Source organism: Carettochelys insculpta, chromosome 1, assembly GCF_033958435.1.
Source record: "Carettochelys insculpta isolate YL-2023 chromosome 1, ASM3395843v1, whole genome shotgun sequence".
Taxonomy (NCBI): domain Eukaryota; kingdom Metazoa; phylum Chordata; order Testudines; family Carettochelyidae; genus Carettochelys; species Carettochelys insculpta.
This window is the reverse complement of record NC_134137.1, coordinates 19,825,496-19,840,625: the sequence shown is the minus strand read 5'-3', so window position 1 is coordinate 19,840,625 and position 15,130 is coordinate 19,825,496. Positions and strand designations below refer to the sequence as shown.

Genomic DNA, 15,130 nt, shown 5'->3' with positions numbered 1-15,130 from the left:
GTAGCAAGTGCGGTCTCGCTCTGATTGACTACCCTGGATTCTATCCCCACCTCCCTCTCTCGTCATCTCTTCCCTGCCTCCCCCGCCTTGTTTTCGTTCCCGTGTCACAGGAGTCAGGCTGGGGAGGAGAACTCGGGTAGGGCCGCTCTGGCCGGCACCCTGCTGTTGCATTGTGGGATAGTGGCGCCGGGAAACGGGGTCCTCCGAGCGCGGCTCGCCAGCGCCCCCCTCTCTTCCCTCCCCGTCTCTCCTTCTCCATCCTCAGGTCCAAGATGGCGGCGGCGGCGGCTCCTACGGCTCCATCTCCGCCTCCCCCTCCCCCGGCGGGCCCGTGCTACCCCGGCTCGTGGCCGAACTTCGCCGTGGTGTGCTCCTTCCTGGAGCGCTACGGGGCGCTGCTGGACCTGCCCGAGCTGCCCTTCCCCGAGCTAGAGCGCGTCCTGCAGCCGCCTCAGGAGCCCGGCGAACAGGGTAAGCGGCCCGGACGCCCCCTCCCCTCACAGACCGGCAGGGGGCTCTCCCCCCGCCCCGCGGCCTCGGGGGAGGAGCGCACCGAGGGGGAGGAGGAGCCTCGTCTTTCCGAGTGAAGCTGGGGGTGAGGGGAGACTTCTGTGCCCTTTCTTACCCCCCCCGACCAGGGGAAGCGGCTGCTGGGGGGAGGGTTCTCTTTTCTCAGTCCCACCGGAGGAGCATGTGTGGGGAGGGCTGCCTTATTCCAGCGCCTGCTCCCTGCCCCGGGGGTTTACCCTCCCCCTCTGTGGGTCGCGCCCCCTCCCCCGCATAGCTGTGGTGAGACCGTGTGTGCTCCCCCCACTCCCCAGCTCTGTGTGAAGGAGTTGGGGACCAGGCCCCCTCAGGCTGACGTTGCGGCCCCCCTATAAGGTACAATCTCCATCTCGTCTTCCTCTTGCCGTTGGGGTGGGGGTAGGCCCGTGTCTCGCTCCCCACCTGGACAGGCGAGGGAAGGGTTACACGCTCCCTGTCTTCTTTCAAGCTGCTCTTCACTCACTCTGATCTCTCCCCCGACCGCCCCAGCGGGCAGCAGTAGGGGATGGGATGGTTAGGCTGCACTGGCCCCCATCGCTGATGTGGGAGGGGATGGCGGGGGAGGGGCACGGCAGCAGAGGAACCGGGGGAAGAAGAGACGCGCGGATAGCGAAGGGAAAGGTGTTTGTTGCTCTTGGTCTCTGTTACTGGTGCGGTGGTTGTTGCTTGTGCTCTCTTGCCACATAGTGACCAGAGAAGCGTAAGGCGCATGCTCTCCCGGCCCCATAGAAACTTCCTACTGCTTAAGAATCCCAGCTCTGTGCTGCTGCTGGTCCAACAGCCTCCCTTCCCTCCCAGCCCCCTCCATGTGTGTTTATTGCAAATCGGGTCAACTGCATCGATTTGTTCTCCTGAGTATAATTTTTGCTTGTGCAATATGAACGTTGTGTTCGTATCCTCGTGGCATCCAGGAACAAAACATCAGTCCAGGTGGGTTTAGTTAACAACTCCTTAAGATGTCCAGGATCGCTTTTTCATGCAAACAAGACACTTGTAAATGCAGTGGCCATTGCCTGGGTCTGCTACACTACTACTTGTTCAAATAAGAGTTTTCCTACCTCCCTAAGGGTCCAGCATAATTTTTTGTGTATGTAAAGGAATATTTTTAAAATGACACACCATAGTCAAGTTGACTGAAAATAAAGTAAACTAACATTTGTGGTGAAAAGTAACATTTGAAGTTATTTCACAATTTTAGTTTGATTTTTGTTAGTGAGTTGTGGGTTTTTTAAAAAAAAAAACAAAAAAAAAACAAACACCTGACTTGTAACCTTACGGTAATCTTTCATATGTGTCAGTAAAACACTTTTAATAGGCAGTGACCAAGAGTTTTTCTTTATAGTTTATTAATTGAAAGTTTCTGTGTTCTGTTGGATTATGGGTTGTCTAAGATGTTACATTTCCGTCCATTTGTGGTCCCTTAGATCTTAAGTAAGAATGGGAAATAAAGCAATAAATGTTTTTACATATGCCCCGACACTGGAGGAAATTGGAACACTTAAAAACACTAGTTTTTTTTTTTTTTTTTTTTTACATTTGTTAAAAGGTTTGTGTGCTCACATTTACGGGTTGCTGTGCACTTCAGGGAAGGAAATGTATGGATATGGGAAAACAAAAGTTTACAAGACTATTTTTATGGTTTTGCGGAATAAGTGTGAGGTGGTTATATGCCAAAAGGGGGGGGGAAATGCAAACCGTTGAGCTAGGTTTGTGAGGAATTTTGTCCTCTTCATATGTTGTACTCTTTGTCATCCTATTAAAGGATGTGGCTTTTTTATTTTTGTAATACTGTTGTGAAGACTAAATTTAATTTCCATTAAGTTATAAAATTAGCTTGCAGCCTTTAAAAGAAGCTTTATGGGATCATAAACTTAAAATTTTTGTTTGTTACTAAGCTGACTGTTAAAACTGAAATATGTTAATCCTTTTCTCCCACCAATATTTGGTATTTGTTTACTGTATGCAATTCAGCATGGGAAGTAAAACTCGGATAATTTAAGCATCTGTATGTACAATTTCACTTTTTTATGCACTAGTATAATTTTGCAATGTTCAGTTTCAAATCATGCATAATGAATGTTTAAATCCAAACAAACTCTTTTTTAATGAAAAACATTTTAAATATGGATTGTGTTTAAGATGTTTTTGCACAACCTATTCTTGATCTGGGCCTTAAACTACCTGATAGTGGTTTAAAGGCTGTATATAAGTTAGGAGCTATGAAGTGAGTAGAAGAGGGGTAGAGGGAAATTTCTCCACTCGCATTAACTGTATTTGTGCTAACTTGAGGACAACTAGTGGGCTAAAATAGTAGAATAGCCACAGCAGCATAGACAGTGGTGAGTGGAAGTTTGGGCTTGTAGGTGTTCAGGTGGACTTGTATTTGAAGCATGATGGTTTGAGTAGACTTAGTGTGAAATGTTTAACGTGAGCTGGGGATCAGACCCTTAGTCTGTGTCTATACTAGACATAGCAGTCGACTGGGCTATATGCTAAAAAATTGAGTTATCAGCGGTTGACTGCTGTGGCTGTCTACATGGAAGAAGGTCTCGGAGCATTGCTCCTGTCAACCTTCCTTAATCCCCTCCACTTGTGAGGAGTTCCAGGGTTAACTTTTACCCCAGAAAGTACCATTTTTCACATGTGTGAAACAAAACCATGGAAGATCGACCCTGAGGAGGTTTGATCTTCTGCAGTCATGTGGCTGTAGGCTTAGTTCTTAGTGTAGCTATAACTGCCGTGTTTCTTTGGGTATAATGTTCATGACTCATTTAAGAGGTAGAATCAATAGTAAGTCAGTGTTTGAGACATTCAGTTGCAATTAATGTGAAGATATTTAAGAAAACTAGGTTTTAATACTTACCACTTAACCTTCCACCACCCTGCCCAACGAGAGAGATGCATGGTAGTGGGGTGGGGAAAAGGAGTGGCAGGAATGTTTTGTCTGCTTGCAGATTCTTTTCACAGTAAACTCTTTCATATCTGGCAGCCCCTGGACCAGGGGTTGATGGGTATGCAAATATTCTGGTTAATAGAAAGGCACAGGTGGGGGTCAGTGCCCCCCAATAACAAATTGACCCCCCCCCCACACACTCCAGCACCAGTTTCTGCTCAACAGCTGCCCCAGCCTTGTTGGTGGAGACAGCATGGAGCTGCTTGAAGATGGTGATGGGGGTCAGGGGGCTTGCCACACCGCACACCATGCGGGAGAGTGGGAGAGCCTGCTGGTTGCACACACAGGCAGCACAGAGGAGTGTAAGTCAGGCTCTGAGTGGGTTGGCCCTGAGGGGTGGAGTGTTGCTCTGTAATTCACAGACCTCCACCACAGTGCCACTTCTCCGTGCTCCTACTAGATGTCTGCCACCCAGAGCTTCAGTTTTGAGTTATGCTGGTTAGAGAGTGCTGGCTACTCAAATACTGGATAAAAAAGTTTACTCTGTATATCCAAAGAGGTTTTATGTTTTGCAACATTTTAAAAATAATTTGGGGGTCTTGTATTAGTGCTGATGCTGTAATTTGGTAGTGAGCACTCTTTTTTTATTAAAAAAGCTCTTCAAAAATTCCTTCCAAGCTGACGTATGTCATAGGTTTATGGCCTAAGACAGTGTTTCTCAACCAGGGTTCCTTTTTTCCCCTTGGGCGTACAGAGGTCTTCCGAGGTGTACTTACTTCAGCTTACTTTGATATTTGCCTAGTTTTACAATGGACAACATAAAAAGCACTAGTAGTCAGTACAATCTAAAAGTTCAGACAGTGACTTGTTTCTACTGCTTTGTGTGCCTTATGCCAAAATGTAAGTACAATATTTCTTTCCAGTCCATATATTTGATAATAAGATGGTAGAAAGTCAGCGAGTTTTCAGTAGTACTCTTCTGTGATGTTTTCATAAGTCTTTTTTAAGTGAGGTGTAACTTGATGGTATGCAAAACAAATCTGACATCTGCGAAGGATACAGTAATCTGGAAAGATTGAATGGCACTTTTTTCAAGACCTCAGATTACCATAGGACCATGTTTCTCCCTTTGGGGTACATGAGAGAAGTCTGGGGGTATTTATTGAAAATGGGACAATTTATTTAAAAAAATAAATAAAGCTTGAGAAACGCTGGCCTAAGACACAGAGCCTTATGGAGCATATCTGTAAAACTTGTTTAAGCTATATATTTTTCATTATATTATACACACATCAGTATTCCAAGGTTCAGCTAGAACAATTATACATATATTCAAGAATGAACTGTTCTACATTCTGCAGTTCTGTAAAAGCAAGTAAGGAAAATCCTGTTTGCTAATTAGTGAGAATGGACATGTATTGATTTGTTCTAAGGAAGCCAAGAAATAACTTCTATATTCTGACTTTTTATTTCAGAAAGGGGTGATGTAGGAGTACAGATGAGAGATTTGGTAGTAGGCTATCAAATAATATTTGAGTCTGATATGTTACCGATAAAGTTTAAGTTCCTGCCCACTCATCATTTGTGTAACATTATATTGCCTCTTTATGTGACTATATTAATTATCTCTGTACCTTTCCTTTTGTAGTCTCAGCTGATTAGCATATCTAATTTACGTAGCACCAACAAAAACAATGAGTCATGTGGCACCTTAAAGACTAACAAATTTATTACAGCACAAGCTAATGGGGTTTGTGCAATTTATCAAAGCTTATTCCTTAACAAATTTGTTAGTCTTTAGGGTGCTGCATGACTCCTTGTTTTTGCTGAAACAGACTAGCCTGGCTTCCTCTCTGAAACATAGCATGAATAGTACACAAAATGCTCTGAAGGCAAGTACTCAGAGAAGGCCTTCCCCAAAGGGGGTGTGAGGTAATGGCAAACAGCATGCTTGAATGTTGATATTTCAGTTTCATGCTTGTCTCAATTTTATTTCATTTTATTTTTAGGTAGGATAATAAGGTAAAGCAGTGCCCATGGAAATATCCTAATTCTCAGAGAAAATAAGAGTTTCTTTCAACTTGTGGTGTTAGTGGCTCATTTGAATGTTGACATAATTTGAAAAAACTGAGACAATTGTTTTGGTGAATTACTACTAAGGCAAATAATTTTACCTATGTAAAAATGTTTTCCCCTTTGTAATGCTATTTCTAAGACAGCTGGCATTGTCGTCATAACTAACTTTTAAAGCTTGGTCTCAAAAGAAGGGAGTGGAGTGTGTAGCAGACCATATACTTGATAGCTGCTTATTGTAGTTTGTGTAGAAGGCAGGAAAATTTCATTAAACTTAACATAAACTATAGTTGGTGGATGTTGTCGTTACATGTTGCAAGAATGTAGCCTTTTTAATCACACCATTTTTGCTTCCAGTGGCAAAATGTGTATAAATTGAAATGATTTGTCACACTGGAACTCTTAAGTATCAACCACATCATGCAGTCTTTTACTCCCCTTGCAAGTGGGAGACAGTAGTATATTTTAAATGTAAAAATGGATGTGACTTGAAGGGATTAAGAACCCAGCACAGTGATACAGTGCAGTATTTAGTTGAGAAATATCAGATCATGTCTGTTATGTTTGCAAATAGCTTAAGTATAAACATTAATTAAGCACTGAATCCTCTGTGAATGATATTGGTAGAGATCTAATTTTACACATGACTGCAAAAGTCTTGCTAGTTTGCCAGTTTCCTTGAAGTGTGAATGAATGTAAACAGCATTTTTCAAAAGTATGTTAGGGGTTATCAATTTTATAAACCTGCCAGAGCCATGTTATATGTAATTTGTACTTGATGAATTTGTAGTAGTTAGTAATGAGTATAGGTAGTCCTTGACTTCATGATGTTCAACTCTTAAGATGTTTCTGAATTGACATCCTGGTTCAATGATTGGTTTTTGTTTTTTTTGTTTGTTTAAATGATGCTTGGTTCTAGAATGGAGTGGCTTGCAGTTATTAATTATGATGTTTTGACTTATGACACAATTGGTTCCAAAAAATGGGCGCCATAAATCTGAGGACTGCCCGTATTCTGTTTGTTCTTCCAGCAGTGAACTGGTAAGAAGTTACTGATGTAAGAGTTCGGTTATCTTCATGATGGATAACAAAGACAAATATGATAGATACATGTTTGTAGTGTATTGTCCTTCACATTGGGACTAACTAATTCTACAAGAAAAATGTAGAGATCTTAATTCAAGCTAAGTCTACACTTAAAACATTAAAGTCCTGCCACGACAGCACTTTAAAGTGAAAGGATGGCTATGATGCCAGTTCTGGGAGAGAGTACTCAGTGGTCTATGTGAACCATGTAAATTGTAAAAGTTGCTTACAGTGTTGGGAGCTCAGCTCGCAGTGGTGGGCACCTATTAACACTGTTGCTTCATAGCACTGTAACTTGCTGCTCTTAGGAGGGTGTCTTTTCATATTCACACAAGAAAGTTGTAGTGCAGTAAAGGAGCCATGTAGATCTGGCCTCAATCATAGAAATTGTTTTGTGATGCTCATGGTTACATTTTTCTCTAGTTCATGCTTTTTCATGTATTTCAGAGGCATAGGATGGTTTCTAAGAAATTCTTCCATTCCTTTAAGGTGCTGTGGAAGAACGGTGCTTGAGGTGGATGCTAGTACCATTGTCTGTCTGTCTGTCTGTCTCCAGTCTTCTCCTTGTATATTTGCATTCTTACCTCTTTTTTCTAAGTGCTTGTTCATTCCCTTTGTCTCTGCAGTTTGTATTAACTAGCAAAACCAGTCTTGAAATCTCTCCTCTCCTAAGGATGACTGTTAGGATAGTATGTTAAGTGCTTTGATTTTGATAATTGTTTCAAGTAAAATATGAACTCAAAGTTCAGAAGTGATATAACAAAAAATGTAACATTTGCTATCGTGTATTGGCTTCAAGTGCAACATGGTTATGTGTTCTTGCTTTCATAGTCCCTTTTCTCTCTCCTTCTGCAGTTTTTGCATTCGAGAGGGAATTTAAGGTAGAGGTACATCTTGATATACCTAAAGATGTGATAGACAATCAGTCTCTAGTAATACATGGAGGGCCTTGGTTTTAGTTATTTTTTGTTTCCACTAGGCCATTTATTATATATGGAGACCTAAAGCCGTCCTGACTTTAGAAAATACTAATTTCAACTAATTGCCATGCTTCAAAGCAACAGGTAAGCTGTTCTTTAGACTTCTGTACTCTGAATCCTCTAGCTTCTCTTTTAGACTAATGTATTTTGGAGCATAAGCATAGGCAAAGATCTGCTTCATCAGTGCATGAGTGGGGGAGGTGATTTCAGAGGCGTCTGATGAAGCAGGTCTTTGCCCACAAAAGCTTATGCTCCAAAATATCTGTCAAAACAAAAGGCAGTCAAGTAGCACTTGAAAGACTAGCAAAATAATTTATTAGGTGAGCTTTCGTGGGACAGACCACTTCTTCAGACCATAGCCATACCATACTGGCCTCTCTAAGGCTGTTTCTACACAATCTAAAGTGGCATGCTAATACATGGCCTGAAATACGCTAATGAGGTGCGGATGCAAATTTCCCATGCCTCATTAGCATAAGGTCATGTGATTTGGAGTCCGGAAGACTGTTCTTCCGGACTCCAAAACACCGTTTTAGAAGCGCAGCCCCCAGAGGGGGCGGGGTGTGTCTTCCAGAAGGAAGTTCTTCTTCCAGAGGCCCCTTCTTCCCTGAAGTCCATTCTGATTTTTAACAGCCATATCCCATACAAGTCTTTCACGGGAAGGAGAAGAGGAGCAGGTCTAATCCAGTCTGAACACAAAATGTGAAGATACACGAGATGCTGTCAGATCAAGTAGGTCGTGTCTACACTAGGCCCAAACTTCGAAATGGCCATGCAAATGACCATTTCGAAGTTTACTAATGAAGCACTGAAATACATATTCAGCGCCTCATTAGCATGTGGGCGGCTGCGGCACTTCGAAATTGACATGGCTCGTCCCGACGGGGCTCCTTTTTGAAAGGACCCTGTCTACTTCCAAGTCCCCATATTCCCATGAGCAGATAGGAATGAGGGGACTTCAAAGTAGGCGGGGTCCTTTCGAAAAAGAGCCCCGTTGGGATGAGCTGCGCAGTGGTGAGCCATGTCAATTTTGAAGTGCCACAGCCGCCCGCATGCTAATGAGGCGCTGAATATATATTTCGAAATGGCCATTTTGAAGTTTGGGGCTAGTGTAGACATAGCTGTAAGGAAAAGGGGTCCACCCAGGACATAGTGCAGTTCCACAGCAAAAGAGTGGGATTCTGGTAATGTTACAAAGATATTAGATACAGTAGTGAGACCACTGGCAGAGGTCACAAAATGCATCTCTACTAGGGAGAGACAGACTGGATTCTTGCAATGGACTCCATCACTGAATTCCAGTATTCAGATACGCACAAAGGACCTACAGTGGAAAGTGAGGGCCATGACCAGCCCAGATCTCAAAATTACTTGAACTTGCAAAACCTTGAGGCAGAGAGTGTGCAGGAGATACTGAAAAAGGAGATCAAGAATCAACTTGACAGTACTTGAGGGACCTTTTATAATACACTGACATAGGGGGAATTAAATATAATTGTTTTGGGTATCATCAAAGTAAGACCATGGTGGGTTAATGTGAGCTGGTATCCCCTTTGCACTTTTTATTCTCCTGCCCATCAGACATGCTCAAAATGGCATCCATGCCAGAATACTTACGTTGGAGAAATAACTTTTAGTAGTTTATTAAATTTCCACAAATTTGCTTTTTCTGCTGTCTGCCGCCCATGCTGCTTTTTGCTCCCTCCCTCTGTTCAAGATGGCAGCACCACAGGGATTTAAAAAATCAACCACCTTGCATGGCAGGCCTATTTATTGTAGCTACAGAAGTGAAAAGAGGCAAAGTAGTAGGAAAAGAACTTTGACTCTCAGTTTGACCAATGCCTGGCACTGTAGTCTGAGGTAAATCTCCCAAATTTGTCTACAGAGACCATTCCAAAAGCTTAGAGATTATAAGGCATTCATGGCTTTTTTTTTAGTGATGTAATCACTGTTATTAACCTCTAGGATTCAGAAGAATTACTGTAGAATTATTTATTTTGCATGGCACTTTGTGCTAGATTGCAGGTAATTTAGAAAGAGAGCTAAGGAAAAGATAGTGCTATAGTTCGGCATGCCGGCGGCAAGGCAGTGCAACTCTTTCATTTGCTTTTTTAGGAGGTGGTTCTCTTCTATCCCTCTAACAAATACCAGGGCAACATTCTGGGAAATAACTGTGGCATATTTTTCCATTTTGTCCATTATCTTTTTGAATCCGATCCCTCTCTGCCTTTTGGGGGTGTTTTCTAAGTAACATCCTCCAGAATAGGGAAAGCCTTAGACATGTGCATGCAATTGCCAGCTAGTTCTCTGTTGCTCTCCCCTCTCAACTCACCACCAAAGTAGCATTGGTACTGGGGTCCTGGGTAATGGGGTGATTGAAAAGTATTCCATTTTGCCTGCTGAAGAGCATAGAGGCAGTATGTGCATGGCTATCACTGGAACCTATCTGTGTTCAACCAGGCCTTGCAGCACCACAGAGAAATACCTCTTGACTTTGAAGGTTGGTGGATAGGCAAAGAATAGGCAGGCAGTGGACCCATTACAACTTGGCAACCCAACCAAAAAATCTTATTAATAACTTCCTGTTACCTAAGCTTTGAGACCTGGGATAACAAAAGCCTCTTATTAGCATGCAACAGCCCTAACAATTGATTTACCGTATTTATTTGCAACTGACTGACTGGTAGCAGTTATCAGAAGAGCGCTTACAGAAAGAAATGACTGTGAAGAACTACAAAAAGATCTCAGCAAACTGAGTGATTGGGCAGCAAAATGGCAAATGAAATTTAATGTGGGTAAGTGTAAGGTAATGCATGTTGGAAAAAATAACCCAAATTACACGTACTACATGATGGGGTCAAATTTAGCTATGACAGATCAGGAAAGGGATCTTGGAGTTATAGTGGATAGTTCTCTGAAGACATCCACGCAGTGTGCAGCGGCAGTTAGTAAGGCAAATAGGATGTTAGGAATTATTAAAAAAGGGATCGATAATAAGACAAAAGATATCATACTTCCCCTATATAAAACTATGGTACGCCCACATCTCGAGTACTGCGTGCAGATGTGGTCTCCTCACCTCAAAAAAGATATATTGGCATTAGAAAAGGTTCAGAAAAGGGCGACTAAGATGATTAGGGGCTTGGAAAGGGTCCCATATGGGGAGAGGCTAGAGAGACTGGGACTTTTCAGTTTGGAAAAGAGGCGATTGAGGGGCGATATGATAGAGGTATATAAAATCATGAATGGTGTGGAGAAAGTGAATATAGAAAAATTATTTACCTTTTCCCATAATACAAGAACTAGGGGACACCAAATGAAATTGATGGGTAGTAGGTTCAAAACTAATAAAAGGAAATTTTTCTTCACACAGCGCACAGTCAACCTGTGGAACTCCTTGCCCGAGGAGGCTGTGAAGGCCAGGACTCTATTAGGGTTTAAAAAAGAGCTTGATAAATTTTTGCAGGTCAGGTCCATAAATGGCTATTAGCCAGGGATAAAGTATGGTGCCCTAGCCTTCATAACAAGGGCAAGAGATGGATGGCAGGAGATAAATCACTTGTCTTCTGTTCTCCTTCTCTGGGGCACCTGGCATTGGCCACCGTCGGCAGATGGGATGCTGGGCTTGATGGACCTTTGGTCTGACCCAGTATGGCCATTCTTATGTTCTTATGTTCTTATGTGATAGCCATGCACATACTGCCTCTATGCTCTTCAGCAGGCAAAATGGAATACTTTTCAATCACCCCATTACCCAGGACCCCAGTACCAATGATACTTTGGTGGTGAGTTGAGAGGGGAGAGCAACAGAGAACTAGCTGGCAATTGCATGCACATGTCTAAGGCTTATATATATATATATATATTTCTTTTTTCCTCCACACTGAGAGGAATCCTCCTAGACTTTTTGCATCACTGCAGCTCAGGGGTGAGCATTGCACAAACTCTGTAAGGAGGTGTCCTATGTCATGCAAAGGTCTGCAGTCACTGATCATCCTAGGTTTCCAAAATTATCCTGTACCATCAGTTAGTGCTAGTTGTCCAAGCCCAGAAATGGTGCTCTACCAAAAGAAGCCATTCCAAAAAATGTTAATGTAACAATTAGCTGATTCCAGGCTCTGCATTCTCTGCCAGTATCATCACAGCACTAACATAGCTATTACCCTAATTGTCCAAAGATATCCAGCAGTCTGACTGTCAGTATACATACACATCAGCCTGTTTGTATTCTGAAGCATTCCCTCTGTGACATCTGACAGTGGTTTGAAAATAGCACTGGCTCTGAAAAGCCAGATGAATGAGAAGATGAAAGGAATCATGGGTCAAACTAAAATTCCTAAGTTCCATAATTTCAGTGGCTTCTGGTAAATGTCTCTCAGTGCCCCATAACAAGAAATCAAACCACAGAATAGAGTCTAGCATCAGAATGTTGTGCCATGGGGTGTCTGCCCAAAATATCGTATGTTTCTATTGAGAACATGCAGTGCTGTGTGGGTGTAAAGATTCGAAAGGGAAGGTGGTGCTGTAAGAATTGTTATTCCTGATTAGTTAAAATGGTATAACAAATCTAAATAATGTTCAAGTATGTGGGCAAGTTTCTAATATTAAATAATGGTAGCTGAGCTGTTAACTATTTTCATCACAAGGTCAGCATCTGTGGAGACAAGTCTTGGGGCGGGGGGGGTAGCCATGTTTGGTCTGTATCTGCAAGAACAGTGAGAAGTCCTGTGGCACCTTACAAACTCACTGATCATTTGGAGCATAAACTTTCACGGGCAAAGACCCACTTTGTCAGATGCATCCATGGAGAAGGTAAGATGCTGAACACTGACACAGTTATCCTGAACTTTTAGAAAGGGAGCTGTCTGTAGGACGAGTACCTTAAAGAATCTACAGTAAAAGTAAAGGAAGCAAAATTCTTAAGTGTGAAATATCTCATTTAAGAAAATAATAGGTGTCCCAGGAAGCATAAATAACTGCGAACAAAGAGGGAACTAGGAAGGGGAGAAGTAAACCAGCATGGGTAAATTGCAGAATTAGTGAAATTATTTGAGGTAAACAGAAGTCTTTCAAAATTTGGAAATCTAACTTTTGTGAAACAATTAAATGAGAGCATAAACTACAGCAAGCAGTAGGCAAGAGTGGAAACTAGGAGGCCGAAGATGGATTTTTGAACAGCAAAAACCCAAGATGTAAAAGCAGATTCTTTGCGTATGAGAAGCCTGGAAAGAATTGGGCAGGAGTCCGTTGCATTGCCGTGTTCTAGGGGAGTAGATATTGCAGAGAAGTTTAAATGACTTCTTAGCATCCAGCTTCACCACTGATGATATTGAGAAGATATGTACCTCAAACCTGCTTTTTTTTTTTTTTTAAGTTGTGATGTGTTATTGGGTGGATATACATAGTGGTTATGTGTCAATCATTTTAAAAAAAAAGATTTTAAATCAAGTTTCTACTGATACTACACATTTCTTCAAACAATGGTGCAAATCTGATCTCTAAAACATGTTAATTTACAATTCAGTACATTATTTTACAATATCTAGGAGGATATACTGTGTGTGTTTTTTAAAGATGTTTATTTTTATTAATTTAGGAAATAGTACACAATACTCATTAACAGCGTCAAGCTGCAGATGTAGGAGCAGCAGCTGCACATTAGGAATGGTAAGAACTAAATCATACATACAAACACAATAGCACTTATATTAAACTAAATCTTAAATGTTACATAAATGTTTCATATTTACAGTTGCAGCGGTCTCCTGAGTTGCTGGCTTATGGCTGTCCTTAAATTCTTTATTTTTTTTCTTAATTATCAAATTTTATTGACTTTAACAGACAAGGGCTCAGAACACTAAATGCACATATCCTTCAAATTTCTACAACCATCTCTCATCTTTCACTCCCACTCCCTCTGTCATTTTGATGCAGATCTAATTCCAAGTTACCAAAAAAAAATCTGAGACCGACTGTGCTTAGAGCGCACTTAATTTTGGTGTAAGCCCTATTGAAAACAAGTATAGGATGGGGTTCCTTTGGGAAGCTGATGTAAAATTGGGAATGGATTTGTGGCATGATTATTATGGTCTGTGACCATCTTGTTTCAAAATATGGGGCATGTATTATGAAATATAAATTAAAAAATGACACTCGGTGGCAACTGACAACTCTAAATTTCTCTTGCTGCAGTTTTCTGTTATGTATGTTTGTGTGATAGATTCTAAACCAAGTTAACTAATTAAACAATCCATAAGGATTAGCTAAGATAATTCTTTTTCTAGCAACATCCAACATAGTAAAGGGCTTGGGAATTTACTTGCTAAATCACACTTCCTCTAAAAGGCAGAGAGAGAGAGTCTTGAAGAATGATGTTTTCTCAAGCTGATCCACATTGTTCTTAAGACGTATTCACATCTTTGTCCACATCATTTTTTTTTTCCCCCCAATGAGCAGTTTTCCTTACAGTTTTCCTTGCAGCTGGACTCTGCATCTCCTTGAATAAGTTTATACTTGACACCTTTTCCTTTTTTTACTTGGGAAACAAATTTCTTCAGAATATTCCCAGATATGTGGTCTCTTTTACACCCAGAAGTGACGACAGTTTTTCTATGCAAAAGTGTTGGGGAATATAGGAAGCTGTAAGTGTTCTGAATAATGTCTTCCCTTTTTCTTTTCAGTCCACTCCACTGCCTTTTCCTGTGGTGCTTCCATCCTTTCCTATTTTATTGTCCCTCTCTTTGGACAGTGTCTCAACAGTAAGAGTGTGTCAACATAGCAAAGTTATTTCAGAATAACAACCTTTATTCCAAAATAATTTTTGTGTGTCTACACAGTGCGACCACTATTTTGAAATAATTTTGAAAGAGCAGATGGCTTATTTGGAATTTGATAAACCTTATTCCATGAGGAATAGCCCCTATTCTGAAATAGATATTGCAGAATAGGAGCTATGGAGACAGGGAATAGGGGCTACTTTGAAATAAACTATTCCAGAATAGCCTATTCTGAAATAGTTCTGCTGTGTAGAGAGAGTATTTTGGATTAGAGCCCCTGGAAGTAGTGCTTCCAGAGACTCTGTGTGTGAACACACTATTTTTGAATGAGTTATGCTTATTTGGGGCTTCCCTTAACGTAGATGTGTTATTCTGGAATATTTTATTTGGGAATAACAAATCCAGAATAACCTATTCTGGAATAACTCTGTAGTGTAGACATACCCTAAAAGGCTACTAAAGAAGTGATATAAAGTCACAGTGTGAGAAGCCAAAGTGGTGGTGGTCATCAAAAAGATAGGATACCAATCTTCATCATGGTAGAAGGTTAACTGAGTGTGGTGTTCATGGTATTTATTAATATTTTGGAAAAGGCAGATATGCAAATAGGTAGGAAAAATATTGCAATTGAATTACTCAGCTTAGTGAATTCCCAAGAGGAATTTCAGCAACATGGTTGAATGGGGAAACACCACTGCAGATGAAATTGAGTGGTAGATGCCAGTAAGGTACACCATAGGGAAAAAATTAAAAAGAAAACAAAATGTTAGCTGGCA

The 15,130-nt window shown here is 41.3% G+C and overlaps 1 protein-coding gene across 3 annotated transcripts in view; it reads left to right on the top strand.

The window, feature by feature from the left end:
* Positions 1 to 266: 266 nt before the first annotated feature.
* Positions 267 to 15,130, top strand: part of RSF1 (remodeling and spacing factor 1) — a 138,440-nt gene continuing 123,576 nt past the window's right edge. For 2 of the 3 annotated variants that reach the window (XR_012643116.1, XM_074983104.1), the window contains exon 1: positions 267 to 471. Coding sequence is in view for 1 of the 3 variants with exons in the window: in XM_074983104.1 (XP_074839205.1) it covers positions 273 to 471 (199 nt within the window). In the remaining 2 variants the exon portion in view is untranslated. Of the gene's footprint in view, positions 472 to 13,173; positions 13,246 to 15,130 lie in introns of those variants that run through there. The other variant, XM_074983123.1, reaches the window with a different exon arrangement.